This window comes from Pezoporus flaviventris, unplaced genomic scaffold (assembly GCF_033815535.1).
Source record: "Pezoporus flaviventris isolate CSIRO_AGI_PZ_B2104156 unplaced genomic scaffold, CSIRO_AGI_Pfla_v1 ptg000013l, whole genome shotgun sequence".
In the NCBI taxonomy this organism is placed as follows: Eukaryota; Metazoa; Chordata; class Aves; order Psittaciformes; family Psittacidae; genus Pezoporus; species Pezoporus flaviventris.
This window is the reverse complement of record NW_026892561.1, coordinates 35493942-35518232: the sequence shown is the minus strand read 5'-3', so window position 1 is coordinate 35518232 and position 24291 is coordinate 35493942. Positions and strand designations below refer to the sequence as shown.

The following is a 24291-nucleotide window of genomic DNA, read 5'->3' as shown; positions in this document are numbered from 1 at the left end:
GTTTTTACCCTGTTGAAGGTGCTGGCAAATACTTCCTGCCTGGTTTTGTTTTGCTGATGAGTAAATGCCTATGGATCGTTGTTGAGCAGCCTTCTGAGGCCTTACAAGGATCTGTCTGAAACTGAGTCATTGGGTCTCTGACTGCATTGTGATGGCAGCGCTGTTTCTCACAACACAACTGTTTTGTCTTGAGGGTAGCACAGGGTCCAGTCGGGATAGCTGAGGTATGGGGCTGACGCACGCTTGAATAAGCCCAGTCGCAGTTGTGCTAGTTACGCAATTACGATTGCTTAATTCATGAGATTCTGGTCTGCATCAATACAGAGACACATTTTTAGAACTTTTGGGGTTTTGGTTTCCTTTTTTAAGATCCTTAGGAAGCAGCACTGGTGCAAAGCTACAGTAAAGGTTATTGCTAGAGGAATCTCAAAAGTAAAGAGCATAATATACATAGTGGCAAAAATCTTGCACAGGTAGTGGTCTGGAGCTGTCTGTAAGTACATGTTCAAATAACATTTCTTCCACAATAACCTGATGGCACAGAGAGTTCTGGCTGGGCTGCTTAATTACAAAGTAGTGCAGGGCTTCCTCAGTGAAGAAAAATTGCAAGTGTGGATGAACTGTGTGCTCTTTGCAGGCTTGAGTCTGATCAGCTGCTATGCCACTGCCTAGAAAACCATGTTTTACATATTGCACCATATGAAAAATGGAAGTCTCAGACTGCGCAGCCAGAATTTCTGTACACTTCTGTCCTGATGTGGTTCTCTGAAATGGCAATGGTAGGTCAGGGCTGGAGACTTCCTATGCACTTCCTTGTATCTTTTTCTTTCAAGAAGGACCAAAATGCTGTATCAAATCCAGACAAATATAGTTATTGGTATTTGAAGACTAGGATATTATTTTATAATTCATTTTTAGCCTGGGAAAATATTTCACAAACAGCATCTTCAAAGGACTATTGTATATGTAAGTGAGTGTACAAACCAGTGATAAAGGATTATCACAGATACATCCTGTCAAGATAAAGTAAACTTCTTTTGGGGGTGATTTTACAGTGCTGCGTGCATCCAAGTCATCAGGCTTCAGAGCAGAGGCTCATCTGGCTGACCTGTGTGCTGGGAGCGCACAGCTGCGTCTTTCTTTCCCAGAGCGGGGTTTCGTGTGGATGCCTCGCTGTTCCCTTGTGTGACTGTGTTTTCCAGAAACTACTGGCTGATTTATCTACTTGGTCCCCTGGAAGGGGTATCTTTAGGCCATTCTTTGAAGGGCGTTGCCCCAGTGCACTTGCTTTGAGTAATAGATTTTTTTTTTCTTTTTTGGTATAAAATTCTTAATAGGAAACAGCGGTACTTTCTCCTAGGAGGAAATCTGATGTAAATGTAGCCTTTAGTTAAAAAATAAATGGATAGTGAGAAAGCATAGTATGTGTGCGTCCACATCCTGTAGGGAGAGTGTGTAACATGCTAGAAGACATGTAGGTGGCGAATCCTGTGCACCTCTCCGTTGTATCCCGGCTTAGGGACAAACAGTGGGGTTTCCATGGAAGTAACTCCTTGGGCTTTGCTGGAGTTGAGTAGGAAGCTCACCATCCACCTGGAAGAAGGTTATGATTCTGAGAGGGGTTTGAGGTCTCTTGCTCTGCACATCTATAATGAATCCTATAGCATGTGCCATATGTAGAAATGAGAGACTTTTTACAAAGGCAAGAAGTTACAGGACGAGGAGGAATGGCTTTAAACTGGAAGAGGGGAGATTTAGATTAGATATTAGGAAAAAAATGGTGAGAATGGTGAGACACTGGCACAGGTTACCCAGAGAAGCTGTGGCTTCCCCATCCCTGGCAGTGTTCAAAGCCAGGTTGGATGGAACTTTGAGCAACTTGTTCTAGTGGAAGGTGTCCCTACTCATGGCAGGGGGGTTGGAACTGGATGGTCTTTAAGGTCTCTTCCAAACCAAACCTTTCTGTGATTCTACTCTGCTATACTATATATTTAAAATATTGTCTAGTAGTCAAGATAGTTTTGGTTAATCTTAGGAGGTGTGTGCTTATTCTATGATCTGCTTCTGATAGGACTTGGCTCAGTGAAGCGTGTGGGACACAAAGTCAGTTGTCTGTTGTTTATGGTGAGGAGGTGCTGGAGCATAGAAAATAGAAGAAGCTGAAAAATAGAAAATAATGCAAATAGAAAATAGTAATTTGCATAAATAGATAATAGAAAAACCTGGTTGAAACCAGACGTGAGGGAGACTGGTGGAAACTCATAGCCTGGCTGTGGTCAAGCAGCCTTACATCCAGCAGGCTCATGAGCATTAGTTCCAGTGGTGCCAGTGGTGACAGTTTCTGAGCAGTAGTGGGCAACGAAGATGGGAAAAGCCATCTTCATCTGTAGCACAGTTGTTCTGCCAATAGCCTCTCCACTAGTAATGGGCATGTCTGTAGTTCCACCTGATAAGGGATACAGCTGACTGTGTAATCCAGTTTCTCTCTCTCCAAGCAGATGTAAAACCTGTTGTAATGTGTCTATGTCCCTTCTTGCAAGACAGAAGATGCTTTTGCTTGCATAAAGATAGGCTTTATAGTGCACAGAAAAATTCAGCGCAAAAGGTTAATACTGGAGAAGGCTACAAGAAAGTAAATATATGATGGTGCCGTCTATGTTGCACACTAAGCACATTGTGGAACATGGGGTAGCACGAGCCACCAGCTTAGCCTCATGGCGAGGTAATGTGCATGTGGAGGGGAGGGAACCAAGTGGGAGGGGGCAGCCTTATAAATAAAGGATCTTGCTATTGGAAGATTTTGTGTAGCAGTCTCCCTTAGTGGAAAAGACAAGCTGTGTGTACCTGCCTGTTCCTGTAGCTGTGTGAGTGTTGCGAAGGTGTTAGGAGGGGAATAGCTGCAAAGCAGAGACCAGCGGTGGTGGTGTAGTATGAATTTAACACAGCAATTATCGAGCACAATTTTGCGAGCCAGAAACCATTTTGTGATTTACCATTACTTGCATTGTAAAAGCACTCAGTCTTGGTTTTCTTTAACCATATAAGACCTGAAGAAGAGAGCCTTTGGTTATTAATGTCTGTGTGTACATAACTGATCTTCCAGCCCTAAAAATTACCATTTCACAAAACCAACCCAGGATGCTGCTTCATCTAATTTGGTTCTTATGAGAATTTACACTGTGCAACCCAGTGCCAAAAGTGGTTCTCAGTGTGGTTTTGTATATATATGGTTTGTGCATAGACCCTTAAGAGTACAAAATGGCAAATTTTATTCCGGAACTAGACTTTATGTGAACACGGTTTTCCACAGAGATGATTAAAAATAGGATTCATTCTGTGGTATTTTAGCCATTTAAAATACTTTTATATAAAGTAGGATAAATATCCAAAATATTCCATCTTCCTGTCCAGAAGCTATCTCCCCTGAACAATGTAAGTAGTTTCATAATGCTTGTATTAATCCAAATACATAATTAAATATTACAATACATACATGTCAACCTTTTCATCATGCATAAAACAGCATCTAAAGTGAAGCTGTTTAAAAAAAAAAAACAAACAAACCTGTGTTCCAGCAGAAAACATCATCAAAGGTGTTCTCATGCAGGATTTTATCATGTTATTTCAGTGCTGCATTTCCAGGATTTTCTTTTCAAACCTTTTTGTGTGTGTGTGTGTGTATTAAATGGAAAATCCTTGTTTGAATGAGGCACTTGATGATGGGTTGTTGCCATCTTCTGTTTGTTCAATTGCACTGTGTTGCATAAGATGCATGTAAAAATTGATTGCTCCAAACACCTGTCAGTTTCTTGCAATCTGCATTTTTAAGTTGTCTGTTTATTTTTTGTAAGGGCAGCTTTTACTCTGGGCAAACCTGATTTAATCCCTGGTGAAGTACAGGACAAAATTATTCACATAAACATTGTTCAGTTTACAGGATTACATGCAAACATATCCTTGTAGCCTAGAGTGTCCAGATCCATCCTCCCTGCTGCTGCCTCATCCTGCTGAGGTGTCTGAGGAGGTTGCCGCAGAAGGGGAGGAGGTGTCAGGGCTGTGCAGCGGTGGAGCTGCTTGTGTTCTGCTCAGTGTATGTGAACCGTGTGTGCGGGCTGGTCTTGAAAAGCTGTGAATTCAGGGTGGTCTCTGCTGTCTCAAGGCAACTTAATGCATGCTTCTGGCTCCCTGCGTCCCCCTCCTCTGCAGATCCTACTCCCAGCCTCTGGGGAGCCTGTGCTTGCCCTGTCCCCGCCTTCCCAGCTGGTGTCCCTGGCTGAGCTGCTCTGAGCTCCCAGGGAGTGCGGGAGACACTTAGGACCTGTGCCCTTTGGTGGGAGATGGATGCCCTTGTAGAGTGCAGCCATCAAGGGAGGAGGAACTTGTCTTTCTGCCTCTGCCTCACCCTGAGAGGTCCTGGGGTGGAGGAGCTATTGGAGAGCAGCCTTGGACCCTGTTGTGGCTCTTGCTGCCTGATTGGCATGGGTTCCCTAGCCAGCCTGGCCACCTGGCTCCCTCTGCAAGTGCCAGCTGAATGTTTGTGCAAGTGGTTGTGACAAGTGGTTTTGTTTTCTTCTGCCATTGTTGTAAACAAATCTGGAGTGCTGTTGACTGCTCATGTGGTGTGAAGCCTACCAGAATCTCATTGAAATGACTTGAGATGTCCCAGCCAACTTTAGCTCTGGTGCGTATTCTCCAGGACTTGGTTTCTTCCTTTAAATAATGTAGATATTACATGTACTTATTAAAATCAAGTCTTTCTCATGCAGCAGCTGCTGTATTAGTCTTTTATTATTCCTTTCTTCTTGCCTTGATTTTCGACACTCTCCCTTAATACATCCTCTGCCCCGGTGGTGTGTACCACAGTGTAAAATAATACCTGAACGTGTTGCCTTAACTGCTCTCTAAAAATGAATTTCACCTGTCTATTGCACACAATTTTTCCAGGAGCTGAGAGCAGCCAAAGTTACAATCATGTTGAGCAAAAAAATTCCAGTGCTTTATGTCTTATTGTTGTTGTATTAAGCAGGCATAGAAAGTGCTGGGAAACTGAATTTTCAGCTTGGTTGCTCAGACTTGTCACATGTAAGTCTTAGAGTCTGTCAAGGGATCTTTTTTGTTGTGTCTTCACTTAGAATGAGGTTAATGGGAGTTAAGAGTTGTTTTAAACAGTCTTTTTTTTTTTTCCTTCCCCTCCCCATTTATTTTTTTTTTTGGTGTGTGTGTGGTGTCTGTTGTTGTTTGTATGCTTTGGTTTTTGAGATGCGACTTAAACTAGTGTCATGTTTGCATTTTTTTCTGTTTGATATTTTGGAAGGGGTGAGAAGCACTTCAGTAGGTTTGATCTGTGGACAAGATGGTGCTGTCAGCACCACAAATGCCCAAAAGGAAAAGCTGAGATACTGTTGGCTGGTGACAAAGCACCATTTCTGCAGACTGAGCCCTGCTGCTGCCCTGCCTGTAGGCATGATGAGGGGTCTCTCCAGGACCAAGTGCCACTTCCTCCCCTCTCCTTTGCTTGCCTCAAGCCCTTCAGCAGCCATACACCACACCTAGGGATATTGACTTGTCTTCTTGGATCCTTTTCTGAGGCCAGAGCTTGTCTGTCTCAGCTGGAGCCTCCTGGAGCTCCAGGTTGGTTTCTGAGCCAACATCCTCAGCATCTGTTGGCCTTTAAAAATCCCAACAAACCAAAACAACCCCCAAACCCTCTGAAGTGAACCTGATCACCATGTGGATTTAAGCATTTGGATTTTGAGATGGATATTAGCCAGCTGAAACAGAAAAGCTGTTCATATCTGAAATTTCTTAGTGAACTTCCATGGTCAGATATTCAAAGATGTTTTATTTACATGGTATACAAACATTCTCATGAACTAGCAAAAGTCTCTGTGTGGGTGATGTCAGACATCTGTGTATTCATGGTATATGCGCACTTCTGATCTTCTAACGCTCTGAAGTGATCTGATACTCTCACTCCTGGTTCTCATATTTGATTTTCTAAACAGCCTTCTTGAGAATGATCTACACATGAAAAAGTAAATTATTGGATCCAGACAGACATTACATGCAGACAGGAACAGTGTCATTTCCTTACAATAATACAAGATTTTATGTGCAGAGTCATCTAAAATTTTATCTAGATGGCTAAATGTGAAGGGTATTCTGCACAAATGATACGGCAGAAAGCAAGTGAAAAATACAGCCACAACAACCCTTATACTTTGATTATGCTTTCGCTTTCTGCTTGATGAACTAATAAATTGTTTGCTTGATTTATAAATGTACCTAGATATCGCAATATAACATCCTATCAGTACAATCAGCACCACTACAAACATGCAAGTGTTGATGTAAATGACAGCTGTGTGCCACTTGACTCCTAGGGGAGACTTGAGCTTTATGCAGTCGTCAATGTTTTTCTTTGTCGGGTAGCCATTGGTAAGAATTAGGTTTGGCAAAGCTAGGAAAGCCATGACAACCCAAACGCAGGCAGATAGAATCTTGGTGAAAGTGATGCTGTACATCCTGGAGTCTCCAAAAGGCTTCACTACTTTCAGGTAGCGGTCGATGCTGATGAGTCCAAGGAACACAATCGTGGTGTACATGTTTGTGTAAAACAGAACTGTGGTGTATCGGCACAGGAAAGAGTTGAAGTGCCATGGTCCCAGCTGCGAGTCCTGGATTATCTTGAATGGGAACGTCAATGTCATGAGAAGGTCTGCAACCACAATGTTTTTGAGGTAAAATATAAAACTTGTTTTATTTCTGATGTGGAAAAAAATCCATACTGCTAGGCCATTCAGCAAGATGCTTGCCAGGAAAATGATGAGGTAAAGCACAGGCAACACGATAGTGGTGAATTCGTTGTGTGTAGAGTTCCCAAGTAAGCCTGTTGTGAAATTGGGTGAGGTATTGTTGTCTTGGCTCAGACGGTCATCTGTGGGAATGAGGGAGAACAAGAAGTTTCAAGTATGTTTTTAGTGTTTTACAAGTGGGGCTGTTTTAGAACTGACCTGTAGAAAATGTCCTATCTCTGGGCAATTCCAGATTAACCAGCCTGGAAAACCTGCCTTTAAAATAGTGTCCTAAGTACTGCACATGTGTCCTGGGTTTAAACCACGACAACATGTCAAAATAAATATGCCTCTGGCTTGGTAGGTTTCAAGCACATCATCTGTGCTTCCTGCTGAACTGTCAAGGTGCTTCTGCATATAGCTTGATAGGGAAAAAATGCAGGATGTGGGTGTGTGTATATTCCCAAGGTTTCCATGCTGTGTGTGAGCTCCCTACCTGCCCTTGCTGCTGCCCTGCAGGTTGGAAGACTGTACAGCCCAGCTGAGTGCAGTGTGAAAAGGTCTGGATTCCCTTCATCCATCTGCTATCCAAGGGGAGCGGGGCACACCCCATGCTGCAGGTTGAGGGCTGCAGTGCCCATTGCTAGTCTCACATAGGGGTATGGACAAGAGCAGCTGCATGCCAGTGTGCTGGGAACGCAACGTTAATGTTACGGGGCACCAGTGCTTGGCTCTCTTCACAGATTGCGACTTTTGAGCTGAGGTGATCTGTTTATCAAGAGATGGGACTCTGGAGAGACTCTTCAGGCCTATTAAAACACTAATTTAAAACTTGGCTTACTTAAACGTATTTAAAAATCCCAGTGTCTGGGGGTGTTAAGATTTTATGTCTAAATATTTGGAAAAAACTTCAGACTTCTAAATTATCTCACGAAACTATAGCATGCTTTATTTTATAGAGTTTATACTCTGCACTTGGCTGGTGTGATAAGCCAGGACTGACACCCATGGGCAGCGAACAGCAGTATTCAGACAGCCTTTTCTGAAATTACTTATTTCTTTAAAGTGTTGGGAGGAATTGATAGTAATACAATAAACACTTCTCAATCAAATAAATTTCCAATGTTATTTTACCTGGCAGTTTTCCATATGACAAATTGTACCCCATCGTTTGTGTTGCTGTAGGTTTTCAGCTGAAATGCTTTTCAGGAGTCCCACTGGCTGCTGCTGTAGGTCCAGGATGTGGCATAGGCTGTGCCAGCATTACGTTCTGGGGAAAAGAAACTGGAATTAAACCCAAAGCAAAACAGAAGACCCAGCATGGAGAGGAGCTTTGTAAGATGAGCATCCTCTAGAATTCCCAGGGAAAGGGCTGAGGCGTGCTGCTGGCTGACCTCTGGATACTGCACAGCTGTTCTGCTGTCACAGTTATCACTGCCACATCTTTACTTATGGCTGGGTGCCTGCTTTATCGTTGCAGGCAATTCTGCCTTGGTAGCTTTTGTAAGCCTATCAGTTTCACTGTTAAACATATTTTTCTTTCTTTGCCTCTTTAACAAAGCTGTGCTGGGGCCTTATCTCTGTAATATTTAGAAACATTATTGCAATTTCCAGCCTGAATGTCTCTGTTGCCACTTTCTGTCCTGTATATTCTTGTACCAGTGCCTTTCACTTAAAGAACCCATCTCCATCTTGGATACTTAGCCCCCCGCGTATGTTTCTTACTCTAGTGATGAAGCAAGCTCAAACCCTTCTCGTATTTCTTCAGGACTTGAACGTACCCTTCTCTGTGTCTGCTCCAGTTAAGATAGCCTGCTTTGAAGTCCACTGCCGAATTTGTGTGCTGTTTTACAAACGAGACTTAAGAAAAGGTTGTTTCATGGTGGTTGAGTTTCTTGTCACCACTGAAACACCTCATCTAACATTTTCTGGGGTTTCACTTGCTCAGTTCCTCTGTACATCGTAATGCAGTGCTGGGATCAGCACTGACACACTTTCTGTCCCCTTAATACTTCACAGGGGTCAGCAGCAGTGTGTACCTTTCTTCTTACTGTCCTTAGCTGCATGATCTTGCAATTTTTATTCCAGCAGACTTCAGTTCAAGCTTGTTAAGTTCTGTAAAAATAGGTTGGATTTCAACTAAACTTGTCTTATTTTGATTTCTTTCAAAAATTTTGGACTAAACCTTTGCAAGAAGTTTGTCTCCTAACTGCCAGAACATTCTGGTTTGGTGGCTTCATGCCCTTGTTATGGCTGCCTCTACAACTGGCTTCTTACTTCTTGATAAAGGCCCTTGACCTCATTCCCCACATCTCTTGCTTGGACATCATATTTGTTTATGTTTGATCTTGGACGTTTCAGTGACAGAAGCTTGTCATCTCTCACTTCTTGTAGTAAAAAAGTTTCATATAATTGTGAGATATGTGTGTACAACTTTATAATGTGTCTGTGAAATTGGGGTGGAAATTGTAAGTTGCTGTTCCTCTCTTACCGCTTTAAATGAAGAACTTCAAAAGCCAGTCTATGTGGAATACGGAAAAACTGCAGAATCTGATTTTTGCTGTGATGGCATTAGAATGTTTTGACACTGTTCACAGAAATTTTGACAATACTGATTTGTAAGACTGCATTCCAGATTATTGCTTTAACCTTGTAGTACACAAAGGCATTAGTTTTACCATGCTTCACTTTGTGTTTACAGGTTTTGATAGGAAAACTAGCAAAATCTTAAATAGTTTGGGTTGGAAGGGACCTTCAAAGGTGATCTAGTCCTACCGCCCTGCAATAAACAAGGACATGTCCAAGTAGATCAGGTTGCCCAGAAACACATCCAGCCTTGAATATCCCCAGGGATCTACCACCTCTCTGAGCAACCTGTGCCAGTACTTTACCACCCTCACTGTAAAAAAAATTCTTCCCTCAGCAATTACAGTAGACCTGACTGCCTTTCTTATGGGTATGAACAGATGCTAAAATTACTGAAGCCCTTTTGCAGATCTATACTACTTTTATGACATCACTGCATTATGAACTGTGTTGAATTGTCACTAGATGGCAGTAAAGCAAATCATTACATTTTAAAGTGTCAGTAAAAATTTTAATTCTGATGTTTCAAGCTTATTATTGGTTGGCTTCTTGTCTGTCATTATTTGCTCTTATAATTACTGGGGTCCATAATGAAATTGTCCGGGGTATTTTAGATATTTTGTTTTCTCTTGGTCTGAGAAGCAGTAACCTATCACTTTTTTGCTGTTGTTTATAATTTGCAGCTATCCTTTTTATACCCAGAAGGCAGAGAGATCAAAAGAATAGGTGATTTTATGAAAAGATGCATATCTATAGTCTTATGCAAATAAGGTGCTTATTTCCCTGCTTTTCAGAGTTCCTTTCAAGTCTGTGTAATTCCTGGTCCTGGCCCCTGGAAAACTCCCTGTTCTCAGACTCTTCAGGAGGGTGCTCTCCCAGATCCTCAGTCCAGAGAAACCGCAGAAGTATCGCCTGGGTTGCCTGGGATTTGCAGCAGTGTGACTGCTGGCTCTGGTATTCCTGTGCTTTAACCCTTGGAAATGCTGAGGGGTTTGATGGAACTGGGGATCAGATTTGTGCTAGAGGGACTTCGCATGTACTGTCAGTCAGTCTCTAGGTCCCACAGGGATTTGCTTTAAATCCTGTCAGAAAAAGGCTCCTTCCTTTTTCCACATCTACATCTGTGCTTTTAGGTGGATGTTGTCATTAAGAGACTGTAAAAAATCATGTATAGACAGCCCCTGCACTCTCCAAAGGCTCTGTCTCTTGTTGTACATCAGAAAACTGATGGGTATTTTCTGACACTGGTGAGAAAGCTCCCTTACTGCAGGGGATCTCTGCCTACCTGTCATTCAAGCTCTCCTCAAGCTTGCACTTTTCATGCACTTTACTGTCAGCAGAGCCGGGCCATCCACAACATCTTCAAAACTCTAGAGCTGCTCCTCAGTGTGGATCAAAATCCCATTTCCTTCCTCCTTGTGGGTAATGTCTTCTTTCTTGGGTACTTGAATCCTCTGGGCCATTTGAGTCTTCGGATTTAACCTGTTGTTTCATAGCTGAAAACTACCGAAGAGGATGGACTTCAGTAACTTGGACCAGACATGGCCAAATCATGGTTGCAGAAGGCTCTGCCTGGACAGACATGTTTCTTACCACCCCAGGGAATGTGTCCGCAGGCTCTGATGGGCTCACCTGTGCCTCTTGGGGTTTGATGGTATCAGCTCTGCTCCTGTACCTGCCCTTGCAACTTCTCTGCTCAGGTCTGCTTATCTCCCAGACTATGCAAAACCTGGACTTGCTGAAGCAGCCCTGCTGCTCTGCTGTTGGGCTCTGTGTCCCTTCCAGGTGCGGCTTAGGAAGGTGCTTTACAGCTCACAGGAACAGCAGCATCCCACCTCTTCAGGAGCGCAGACTTGGGAAACATGTTTTTAGCAAATCCCATAAGGGCTTGCTGGTTCCTGCCCTGAGTACTGACCATGGATGATCCTGCCACATGCATCTTCTTGGCCAGTGAAGATGTGATCACAGTCTGACTGCCCAGGGAAATCTAGGTCACCTGGAAGCCATAGTGGGAGTTTGCTTATTGTCCCAGCAGACAAATTAGGGTCAAGCCTCTGAATGGATATCTCTGTGTCATCTTATTCCCGATGGTTTTACTGTTAAAATGTATTCCAAGAATGTCCCCAAAAGATGGCTTGGAAAAAGAAAGCAGCAAACTCCTCACAAATGCAGACTGTGACAGCTAAACTGCAGTGGCAGTGTTCTGTATCCCACCTTGCCAGCACAGCTGAGCTCAGCAGAGTGGCGCTGGTGCCTGCAAGGGGTGGAGGTTAGAGACAACACCTACTGATGGCTGCCCTAATTATGTGCTAAAGACTTTCCCTTATACTGCTGTAGTTGGAAGCTTTAAAGTCTTAAACAGGTCTGCACAGAGCAGCAGGGGAGTGCAGGCACCATCACCTCTCCTGCACAGATCTGGTTGTGTGACAATATTTTGGTATACACAGAGATGATCCTGCTGAGACTCACCAGTCTGAAGGTGTTTCATAGCTTCCTACCCTAGTCTATCAAGCTAAGGGCTACTGTGGTAGGCCAAGCACTTGGAGTAGTGTGGTTTAATTGTTTACATGCTGGGGTGGGTGAGCAAGGCTCATCTGGGTCAAATCTGGTGTATCCCTGTACTCCAGAAGCTTAATTTTTTCTGATAAAGACCACTATACTCCAGACTCTAGGAGCAGGAAAAGTTATCACATACAGAGAATTCACCCTTTTCCATGCCTTCTCTTGGAATGGGAGATGAGCACTGCCTTCTCTTTAAAGAGTATTTTAAGGTATTTCATACCGGTTCACTGTTTTACATAGGCTTTCTTACCTGTTTGGATATGGTATTTCTGTGGGTAAGGTTGATTTTCCACTCCTTGTCCAGTTCTCCAGATGCTTTACTTCTGACCACTTTCATCCTAAACAACTGTCTCATTCTTCCATCTAAATGTATCCTACTTGCATGGTTTTAAAGATGCACTAGAAGCTGCTCCTGTATTCAAGTAGCTTTTTAAACCAGGACATTTTTTACTTCTTGTAGTTTATGCACTTGCTCGGTGGTTGTTTTTCTTTTTTTCTTCTTTCTATCATTCTCCTAAAGGCTGTCAACTGCATTAAATTTAAGCTAAGTACACACTGTTTCACATATGAGGTAATCTTTCATTGCTAATGTTGATAGACTGGTTTATATGCATGACTGATATAACCTTAGATGAGAAATGAAATAATAGGTTGCATGGCAGACTTCAGTGTCATATGGGTAGGGAATGACTATAGTTTTTCTAATGACTAAGGCTTTAAGTTGCCTTGCTGTTTAAAGAAATTCTGTATCCCCAAATCTAGTAGCATTTTTTTCATCTTATTTTACAGCTTTTTAAACACTGGAAAATTCTCTGTGAGCTAGACTAGATACTCTAGGTCATAGGGCTGCAGAGTTTTAAGTGACTTTTTTTTTTTTATTTGAGCACATAACTTTTTGATGGCTTTAAGCTGACAGAAGGGAGATTTAGATTAGATATTAGGAAAAAATTCTCTATTATGAGGGTGGTGAAGTGCTGGCACAGGTTGCCCAGAGCAGCTGTGGCTGCCCCATCCCTCACAGTTTTCAAGGCCACGTTGAACGGGCCTTTGAGCAGCCTTGTCAAGTGGAAGGTGTCCCTGCCTATGGCAGTGGGGTTGTAACTAGATGGTCTTTAAGGTTTCTTCCAGTCTGAACTGTTCTGTGATTCTATGTGTGGCTTCTTGCCAGCCAGCCTCTCTTCATCACCATAAAGTTTGGCAATGACAGAGTTAATGTAAGCAATAGAAATGTGAGGCAGTTCATTAAATTGGCTATTTGCTGGCTGTGATTATGTTCTTTTCTGTTGCACATCAGAACCAAATCAGGGAGTTAATTGTAAAGATTTGGGGAAAAAGCATCAGTGTAGGCTGCAGGGTAAAGCAGCTGCAAGCAGACAAGCGGAGCCCACGTCCCTGCTCTCTCTTTCATTTCAGTCCACTCCTGCACTGCATCACCTGAACAAGCCTCAATGTTCTAGCTTACTCTGCTTCTGCTTGACTCTATTTATCTTCCTTGCTGCTTTTTCCTGTTCACTAAGAGAGCCCAATCCCAATATCAAGGACCTTTTCCCTCCTCAGAGACCTCTGTTAAATATTGTTCATCTCCCCCTTGCTAAAAGTGTATCTTAATGTACTGTTAATGCATAGTGGAATAATTTGATGTTCCTATTGGAATTCTACAGTGGTTAAGTATGTGCACACTTCACTGTATTTTGCGTTTTTCTAGCTTTCTCATCCCTGTCCTTGGAACTGTGTTTCTGTGCCAGCTGTGCCAAGTGATACCATGCTGTTGGCAGCAGAGCAGATGGTGACAAGAACTCATGTAATGCCAGGGTTTGTGTTACTCAGAAACTCCTGTTCACTGCAGGACCACAGCTGCTTGTAGACAAAAGCATCTGCCCTGTTTTGCCGATTCTGTCTCTACATGGCAAAACTCAGGGTGTAATGGCAAAGTTAAAGAAGCTGTTTTGCTTGATTCTGTTCTGTAATGGTTGTCTTGCACAGCTCATTGCTGCTGTATTGCAGTGCCTTTGGAGGTGGAGATTAAGCAACGAGGCAGGCATCTGTAAAGCAGTGTTCTTCAAAGCGTATATGAAGTATACCATCTTTCATTTGTGGATGGGCTGTGAGAGCTGCAGTGGTTCAGTCTGGGCCAGAAAAGGCTCAGGGGCTTCTGCTACATGGGTGCTTGGCAGGAGGGAGCCCGGCTCTTTCTATTCAGTGACACCTACTGACTGGACAGGAGCCAGTGGGCACAAACTGGGACTCAGGAAATTACATCTGAGCACAAGAAAACATTTTTTTTCTACTGTGCAGGTGGTCACACAGGTGCAGGTTGCTCATGGAGGCCATGGATCTACCTCCTGGAAGATACCTCCCAGTTGCCATCGACCCACAGCCTGGTATTGCTGGTCCTGCCTGGGGTGGGTGGGGAGCTCCTGGGGTGCCCGCTCCCCAGTCATGCTCTACTTCAGTGGTGGAGTCCCCATGTGTCTGCTCCTGCATGCCTGCCAAAGGCTGGCCAAGCTGAATGGTGGTGTCCACCGCCCTGCATGGTCTGACTCAGCTGGCTGGCACATGTTTGCTACTTCAAACTGGCAACTGCTTCAGTATGGGGTGGCTGGGGAAGAGGGTGAAAATAGCCCTCTGGGGCTTTGTGCCTTTGGCTCCTGTGTCTGCCTTCCTTGGAGTGTAGCAGTAAGAGGCGTGCAAATAGTATGTGCTAGTTCCCTGTAACACAGTAATGCTGCGGTGCTTAGCCAATTGACTTGTGGAGAGCCTGAAAAATAAGAACTAGGGTTTAACTTTCTGCAGCTGTGGCTTACAGTGCTTGTCTTAGTCATATCGAGAAACAGGAACCACTGCCTCTGCTGAGAAAGCTTTTCATCTGTTTCAGTATCTAGTACAAAACCCCCTTCTTGTTCAGATTCCTCCTTGAACTTCCCCCTCAATTCCGACCTAACTTTTCTCTCCCGCTTCTCTGAATAGCACAGCGTCCTGCCCCCAGGCAAGCTGCGGTGCAACTTCCTTCCTTTGTCTCCAGAATGCTATCCTGTTCCTGCCCTATCCAATCCATTTATCTTCAACAGGAGACACGGGACACCTGTAGTTAGGGAGCATGCTTCCTCGTGGAAGCCTCTGTCCGACTCTGAGTTGACATCTGTCAGTGCACACACAGGAGAGCAATACTTTCATATCCACATTGAGACATGCTGCTAACGGAGAGTTCCTTCCCCATGTTCATTTTGCCTAAGAAGTATCTCTGAGAAAAGCTATCTGTAGTTACTATTCCTGTGAACTGTAGAGCTTCCCACATGCCATCACTTACTGAAATTAGGGGTCTTTCTCAGTCCTGTGTATATGACTGCTAAAAGTACCATGCATATTTCCAGTGGCTGTGCTAGATTTACCTTGCATCTGAGTACCCAGATAAATGCGCTCATTTACGCTTTCTACATCAGTCTGCCCATGCTTTACTGTAGGTGTTGCCCGGAATTTCACATTTTGTGTGCAGCTGTAACTCAGCTGTTTTATACTTACAGGAGAGCCTGAACTGATCATAGCAGAATGCTGCAGTAAGCATTAAATAATACTGTTTAATATGCAGAATTCTCAATTTTGGGGGACTATGTCTTTCAGAAACATGATTTCCTCACTTATTAAAAAAATCTAAATATACCACTATATGTTATTCTGAAAGTCACATTTAGAATATTTTGTCCAAATGTAGCCATTTTTTTTTCTTGATTCAAGTGAGTGATTATGAACCCTTATTTTCCCATATGTGGGATAGCTGACATGAGACCTTTTGGGGATGCTGCCTGAATTATCAAGTTTGTTCTTTTTTTCTGTCTTTTGAACTGCTCCACATTAAATGTTCATGGATTAATATTACTTAGGATCCGATTTTCTATACAGAGGTTACAAATCTTTAAATGTGTTAATCTAATGTAATACTGTTTATTTTTAAAACTTATTTGTAAAATCTGAATATATATGAACTCTCTTTCCTTTTGAATATGCATTGCAGTTCTTAAGTGATGTTGAAAGAATGCTTTCCAGTCCTCTGTTGCATTCATGACAAGCATGTGCCTTTTTTGTGACCAAAAAGCAGAAACTTCTGTAAGACATTTAGTGCAGATCCTGGTCAGTGTGTTGTGCTTTGCTGTTGGGGGCTGACGGGGTATGAAGTATAGTGCTCAAGTGCATCTCCTTTAGGCTGTAGTTGCTTTTACATGAAGAGTTAGGAGAGAACTGCCAACAGAAATGGTATCGCATTGGGCAGTAGGTAAAAGGCTGTTGGCAGTGGCAGAGGAACTGTGTTGCAATTGCTTGCCCTTTTTTTTTTTTTTTCTGTGAAAGAAAAAAGAGTGCACAATGCAATGGTTGGCAGAGTTGGGATAATTAATGTTTTCTCACTATGGCAGCCTCTAATTAGACAGAAGGAAAGGATTAACTCTGGAATGTTTCCTTTGCTTCTTTCTAGAAGATGCTGCTGATGGCTGTTTCTGGTTGCACAAACCTACTGCTAGTTCATGGAAGCTGTTCTGTAATGCTATATAGTTGCTTTCATTGAACCCCCATGAAGAATGCTCCATGGAAGATGCAACTTCCACACAAATGGTCTCCATGGGGTCAGGTGTAGGTGTCAGTGCCCAAATTCTGAGCATTGCAGTCTGGGCCCATCTGCTGGCAGCATTTGCTGACAGCTGCTGCCTGGTCAACCAACACGTGCAGTCTGTTCAGCTCCCTCCTGATGCTGTCTTCTGACATTCCTTATCAGCTTCAGCTCCTTGCTTAGAGCAGCATCAGCTACAGCTGGCTGACAGCGACTGTGTCCCATCAAGCGGTGGGTATATCCCAGGATGGAGACTCCACAATCTCTCTGGTAAATCTAAACCCCGTTTGTTCAGACAGAGCCTCCTGTGTGTCAGTTTATGCCCACTGTCTCCTGTCCTGTCACTGGGCACTGCTGATGGGAGCCTGGCTCTGTCCTGTCAGCACCCTCCCTGCTGCTGATGAACACTTCAAAAAAATTCTCAGGTGGTTGAATACCTGGATAAGATCCTGCCAAGCTGTCCCTTCTCCAGGCTGAACAGCCCTAGCTCACTCACCCCCCTGTACATCAGGAGCATTAGGGCTGCCTCTGTCCCATCCTGGGGAGCTCAGTGCTGCAGGTGTGGCCTCGTGGCGCTGAGCTGGGAGGAGGGATCACCTCCCTCAGCCTGCTGGTGGTGTTTTGCCTGGGAGGCTGTTGGCCTGTTATGCTGCAAGGGCATGCTGCTGGCTCATGGTCAACTTGTCTACCAGGTCTTTCCCTGTGGAGCTGCTTTCCAGCTGGCTTCCCAGCATGTCCTGGTGCAAGGGGCTGTTCCTCCCTTGGGACAGGACTTTGTGCTTCTCTTGATGAGCTGCACATGGGTCCTGTTGGCCCATTTCTCCAGCCTGCCAAGGTCCCTCTGGATGGCAGCACAGTCCCCAGGGTACCTGATGCTTCTCCCAGGTTGGTGTCATGTGCAAACTTTGTCCTCTTTCCATCCCACTGGATTGTAGTTCTTTTGCCGCTTGAAAGATGCAGTTTTAATCTCTCACCAAGTCACATTCCTAGTCTTCCCTTGCAAGGGGGAGGCCAGAAGCAGGTTCACATTTACATGTATTCCTCCAGAATAACTTAACCTTTTTCCTCTTTTAATCTCTTTACAAGCTTTTCTCCCAGCCTTTCCATTCCTGTCACTTGTGTTTTTATGGGCTCTGCTCTTGGCACAACGGGCAGCACGGAAATCTTTGTCAAGTAATCACCCTTTGACTCCATAGGCTGTTCCGTACTTATCCAGTGTGCTTTATTATCCTGAAGTCAGAGTCTCTTAAACTTAAAATCTTATAAACACAATAGTTTGGGCAAAGAGCAAAAATTGGCTGTTAAGTTTCAGCATGTGGTGCTTGGGTGGTCTTGAGCTTCTTCCAGAGGAGAGGGCTTTGCTCAGGTGAGCAGCAGCTGGCGGCTCTGCTTGCTAGTTCGCTCTGTGGCAGAGCCCTCTGAGGGGCCTGAGCGAGACCAAGGGCTCATGGGCATCAGGTGGGAGCCTTCTGCTGAAAATACTGACTTTTAGTTTTGATTGTTGGTATTGTGCAATGAGAAACAAGTTAAAAGGCTCGTGAAGCAACTTTAAAAACAGTCAAGATATTGTCTGGGTCACAGAGCAGAAAAAAAGAAGGTTTGTGATAGGCCACATTACACCCTCATCCCTTGTAGCTGCTGTGCATCTGTCACATCTCCCAAGAGCTACAGGGGATACTGTGAAACAAGTATCTCGTGGGGAAACAATTATTCTTATTGGTACATGCATGTAGACAGTGCCATTTAAACTTTTAAGTAATTCCTAAAACTAAGTAATTAAAGTATTAAAATTATTTTAGAGTAATTCCTAAAAGTCTTGCTTTTGGATGTTTTACTTTGCTTTGAAACAATTTCTGGTGTTTTTTTTTTGTGGGGATTTTTTTTTTTTTTTTTTTTTTGAGATTCTATTTCACATTGCAAAAGGTCAAAAAATCCTCATCTGCTGTTGCCAGCTGGGTTTTTTGTGCTTCGGTATACACTGGTGTGACACAAGCAAGCATGTTAGCTGCTTGTAGCAACACCACTATTTTGAAGAGGAATGAAAAGGACACATGGATTTTGGGGTACAACTGGGAGAAGTTCAGCCTGGTGCAACCCTGAGTTTTCTTGAGCAGTCTGAAGAGTTCCCTGCCTGCCTGTAGTTCTCAGAAGCAGACAGGCTGCAAATCCTGGCAGGATTTTGGGGTGCCGGATGCAGGGAGCTGCTGCTCTGCCTCTGAACCAACTGCTTTGCCAGCGCTTGGCTGTTCCTTGTCTAGTGGGAGAAGCTGCTGGGCCATGATGTAAGCCCAACTGACACTGCTCATCATTAGTTGTCACTTTGGTAAGTCATTGATATTTTCTCAAGGAAAAATGAGAAGTAGTGGTTATCGTAGTATCTCAGGTTCAGTGTTGGTCAGATGTGAAAACCTACTTGTGATATTTGAGGGTGTGGTGGTCTTTTTTATTCATTTTTTTTAGACAGTATGGTAATTTTTTATGGTGGGAAGGGTTAAGACCTCTGAAATGTATCACTGACTTTCTCTAGTGCCTTCCTGGCAACACTGGGGTTAGTGTATCTTGCAGCCTGGTTTTCTCCAGAGCCCTGACAGTGTGGCGGATCTATAGCTCTTGACTTAAGTCAAGTGCATTTTCACGTCATTCCAAACTTTAATAAATATTGCACACTCCACATTTAATGCTACAGTCTTACTGCAAATGTCTTGACTAGCTTTTCCTAGCGCCTGCTTGGTCAAAGAGGCAGTCTTTCTGAACTTTGCTGTGTGAAAGTGAGCAAGCAACTTGTCATAAAAAGAGGAGAAGGAGCTTCACCCTTCAGTTGTTCCTGGGTATATCTCATCCAGGGTTACGTGCAATGAATGGAGTAGGATTCCTGGCTGAGAAGGAACATCTAGCCTCTGAAGGGCTGCTTTGGTGTTGGATGGACTCCAGACTGTGACTTGCTGCCTCACTCCAGGTGCTTGTTCCCTCTCTGGCCACCCTGCCCGGGTGTCTTCCTGGCTCAGCCATGCTCCTGGGATCCGTGTGGCCAGGCAGCTCCCAACACCCTGGGAGCTCTGGTGCTCCAGTACCCGGCACGGGTGCATGCTAGTGCACGATGGGCTGCAGGGTGCAGGTGCTGGGTGAGCTGGTCTCCCTGCTCCCTCCCTGCCCTGGGGGGGACCCGACAGCTAGGGAGGGGAGCCAGGGTGAGACAGCAGGCTGAGCTGGGAAAGGCAACCCTCCGCAGGGAAGGAGGGAAGGGGGAGGAACCGGCAGTGGGTGCTGCTGAGAATTTAGTTCTTTTTTTCTCACACACCCCTAATACAAACAGATGCTTTCTGTTTCTGAAGTCCCTGAACACCCTTTGGCCTCTCTCCCCTTCTCTGCTCCCTTGATCTCTCCCTCCTTCAAGCGCCAACCGATGGCCTTCTCTCTTGGAGGTTGTCCCCAGGTGCCACCACCCATTGAGTGGGGAAGGAGAAGAATGTCTGGCTGGTGCCTGAGAACTGGCTGCCTACCCAAAGAATAAGGTGCCCTCATAACCAGAGATATGTTGGCAGCTTTCATGTGATCTGGGGCCTGTGCTTCTGGGAGTGAATCAGCGACATCACCTTAATGCTTGCCTGAGTTTCCTGGTTTCCCTTTTTAAAAGAAGATTGCAGAATCTTCTTTAAAGAGGGGAAAAAAAAAAAAGTGAAACACTGCCAGAGTTTACCCAGACCAAGCGTATGTCATGAGAAGACAGATGTCTACAGTCCCTGTAATGCACAAATGGCAAGTAATTTTTTACTATACAAAAACTTAAACTGTGCTGCACTTTCAGTTCTTCATAACTCAGAATAACCTTTACAATCTAGAATGCTCCTTAAATGGCATAGGTTTTTGCAAGCATCTTACATATTTCCCAGACTTTGAGACTAATCAGAGGTATAGTTTGCAACTTGCTTATTTGGAGCTATGTGGTTTTTCCAGTGAACCTGACAAGTTTTAACATGATCTGAGTGAAGTATGAGGGAAGAGAACCTTTATTCTGTATAATATAATTAAGAGAATTCAAGTATGCTTTCTTTTACTGAAAGAGGTGAAAAGGAATACAGCACAAACCTTTTATGCCAGATTCAGATGTTATAGTTAATGCATCTTATTTTATATAAGTGAAACTCTGTCAGGAAGTAAGTTATTGAAAACGTGAGCCCTCCTGCACTTCGATTCATATCCTAGAAGACATTATTTGTAGAAAACTTTTTTTTTTTGCTGTTGGGAAAAAGATAACGAGTAACGCTTAATGAGCAAATACAAGGTTAGTGAAGTTGTGCTATTTTGAGAACTTTTCACATTTCTAATTGATCTGATACTCAGTTTATGGTTCCAAGCCTGTTTTTCAGCAACTGTATCTTAACCTCTGGTTTCTATTCACTCGAGGGTGATTAAGAGCAAGAAGATTCACAGAATAAGTTATCAAATGCTTTTCAGATGGTCAAAGATCGCTTACCTGTCACCATAGTCGCCTTCCGCTTATCTTGGAGCTGCATCTCGAAAGTGCCTTAGACTTGTCCAACATACATCTGGAAACTACAGTAGGCATGAGAAGGCTTCTTGCGATAAGGTCGTTAAATAAACCATATCTGGAAGTAAGCTTTTTTTGCTTCTGATGGCTTTTTTTGCGATACTTGATCAGAGAGTCAAAATTCCCCTGGCCAGGAGCAACTGGAGCAACTGGCTTTCTCATTCCTGGGAATGACTCACATGCCAAGGTAGGTGAGCAGCGCGCTCCCGCTCACTTCCTGGCTCCGGAGCAGCTCAGGCGCCCAGGATGCAGACGGTGATTCACCTGAGAGGTAGGTTAGTGCCTGTAAAAGGCAGCAGCCTTCATGCAGGGAGACGTTGCAAACTGTCTGAAGCGATGTTTTACAGCAACGTGTGCAACTGTACCTGTGCCTTTTGGTTAATGCAGTCTTGTCTGCAGGATGAATGTGAATTTAATGTCATGCTGAAAAATCTTGTGCTGGATAGATGCAAATATCTGCTAATTGAGATTATGTCAATTATTAATATGACTATATTTAGACACCTTTAATGTTGTGCTTTGAATAGATCCTCTTTTAAATAGCATGTAGGATGAAAGCAAAGTGTTAAGTCTGTAACTAAACATTTCAGCTAAAATTACTCTACTGTCTGTTTAATGCATGCTTTTTATTGACATAGTGTTCTTTAAGACTCTTTGAGTTCACTGACTCTGGCAGTCATCCTGTCAGTGGTCCTGGGTGTACGCACATTTAGAGTATGATAATTCACTGTCTAAAGAGCATTTAAATAATCATGGCAGTAGTTACATCAAGACAAAATTTTGCTTTGTGTCAGTAGAGGAATGAGTGGTTAATTTCTCATTTCTGCCACCTTCTTAAAAAGAAAGCAAATATATGTATCTCCCTCATTAGGTCTTCAGGAGAAAAAACAATCGTAATGCTACAAAAGCAATGGCTGCCAAATCACTTTTCTCAGATCGTTCTTTTCTGCCTGGACTTTCTTCATACATGTTTCGTTCTTTTTTATCAAAGATCTGAGGAGCTGGGTTCCCAGCCACTCTCTTCTGAGACTGGACAGCCTTCTGCATCAGTGCCTTGACAGCCACTGGAGCCCTGTGAGGACTGGGAGCAGGAGCTGGACCTAACCAGCTGCCTCTCTGTAGTGGTGAACAGCTTCCCCTGGCTGTGCATCCAGGGAAGCTCGCTACTAATTTCCGCATTTCAGGTAGTGGGCAGACTGTAAAATTCCCACTTGCCTCAGGACCTCTGCCTTGAAGCAGGTACAGTCCCTGATCATAGGAGACTTCTGACATGGCTCATCTTTGAAGACCAACTTTTGCAAGGCAAAACAGATAATGTTAAATGGAGGCAGCAGGAACACGTGTTATACGTCTCTCTTATGTTTTCAGCTTTATTACTAGAAGCTGCCAAACTGATCTCAGGAGCTGCATGTTCTGACATTAAGAGAGGATCCCTGTTGCACATGTGCTGGAGTACACACGTTGCATCACTTGAGGATGGAGAAGGCTTTTTCTGCAGTAAGGGAGAGGAGGCTTGACAAGGTCTCTGCCTCTCTTAGACCTTGCACATTGCTATGTAAACCAATGTGTGCCAGCCACCATTTCACCCTCTTTCAGCTGTCCCTTGTGTTCCAGTGTTTAGCAGCTGCTGGTGCTTTGTTCCCTTCCCAACTGCTTGTCCTGCTTCTAGACCAGTGGTGCCTTCTGTTTTTCCTTCCAGTCGCTGGTTCACCCCCTCTGTGTCTTTCAGTTGTTTGCCACCTTAACCTTGCTTGTGGTGGTCCAGTTCTCTGTTCTAGGTGGAGCCTATGTAGGACAGGAGTACATGCCTGACTGATGATCTGTAGGCTGCTCCTTTCTGGGGAAACATTGCTGAAGTTGCAGGAGAAAACATCCTCTCTTCCATTGATAGGTCTTGTAATAGATGGTCCTCCTTTGGGATATTTGGACAGCCCCACATTCCAGTGTCAGAGGTCCTTAGCAGAGCAGGGACTTCACAGCTTGGGCACTGAACAAAGTATTCATGCTGTGTTGGTCTTGCTTCTAGTGTTTCTGTGCAGACTGCCTGGCAGCATGGCCCTCAGGTGGGGGCCCGTCAGATGAGCTCCTGCCACTGTTCTGAGGAACAGCAGACCCCTGGATGCCAGGGCTGAAGGCTGGAAGCAGATTTGCAGATTGATCATGAACGGTATTTTAACACTTAAATCTGAAAATTACACGTTTGGCTTGTGTTTTGCACAAGATCATGTGCTCCCAGGCTGGGTACTGTACTGGCATTGGGTACAGTTCCAACCCTGGGGTTGGTGCTGGCAGACATGGCCGCTGCTCTGGTCTCAGTCCCATGGACTTCACTCAAGACACAGCATGACAGTTGATTTGCACTGTTGTTATTCAGGCACTTCTAATGCTGGTGTTGTCTTAGGCTGGGGTGTAGGAAACAGTGCTGCAGGACGTGGTGTGGCAAGAAGGGAAGAAATTGAAACTTGAAATGTTTAAAAATATAACTTAATTTCCTGCAGGGACCCATGTGTTTAATAGTTGGTACTCTGTGAATGGAGTGCACATGCCAAAGTCTGTGTATTAACAGTGAGTGGTCAATTAATAAATAGATTCATAGAATCTGCATGGGAATGGATTTGTTTGTTTCTGAATGTGGTGCAGTGGTACATTATTTTTTTTTAAGTCTCTATATTTTGGTGTATCAGTAAAACTTAATGAGTTAGAAGCCACTGTGTTAGCATCCCCTAGCAGGCTTTTAAGTAAGACGTGTTGTTTGGCTATTCTCAGGCTGGAGCATGTCAGGACTAGCTGACACATGAAAAGGAAATGCTGTGGAGCTTGTCGTAAAAACAGCGCAAAAGGCATGTGAAGCTCTGATGTAAAGAAAAGCTGAAAGCTAGCCTATAACTTTACTATTGTTCACATTATTTAAAGGTTGGATGTCCCTTTTTGTGTTCTGGTGATTAGAGAGCAATTCTCAGATTTCATAAGAGCCTGAGCAATGTTATTACAAAAATCATGGTGTTGCTTCATTCTAAAACTACTTTACTATCACATTTAGCAATATGAACTACAGGGTTATTTTTAAAGCAGATTAACCACCTGGATAATATATGAGATTGACATATTTTTAAGCATAGAAAAGTGGTAGCAGGATCAGGGCTTGCAACGCTGGGAGGATTCCTCCAGCATTCTACCTGCAGATGTTCAAGATGGAGGTGCTT

At 43.9% G+C, this 24291-nt stretch overlaps 2 protein-coding genes across 18 annotated transcripts in view; one reads left to right on the top strand and one right to left on the bottom strand.

Annotated features, from left to right (window-relative positions):
• The window catches only part of MED12L (mediator complex subunit 12L), a 154561-nt gene that overhangs the window by 71478 nt on the left and 58792 nt on the right, over positions 1-24291 (top strand). The window lies entirely within an intron of this gene.
• GPR87 (G protein-coupled receptor 87) lies at positions 5901-21053 on the bottom strand. The gene is made up of 2 exons (XM_061451086.1): positions 21014-21053; positions 5901-6937 (listed from the first exon to the last, which is right to left on the bottom strand). The coding sequence occupies exons 1-2, from the start codon at positions 21051-21053 to the stop codon at positions 5901-5903; spliced, it is 1077 nt and encodes a 358-aa protein (XP_061307070.1).

Bases quoted from the DNA above. Each gene is read 5' to 3' on its own strand.
- GPR87 (XM_061451086.1), bottom strand. From the start codon at position 21,053: ATGCAGCTCCAAGATAAGCGGAAGGCGACTATGGTGACAG. The intron at 6,938-21,013 runs GTAAGCGATCTT...TCATTCCCACAG, and splicing joins GAAGGCGACTATGGTGACAG to ATGACCGTCTGAGCCAAGAC.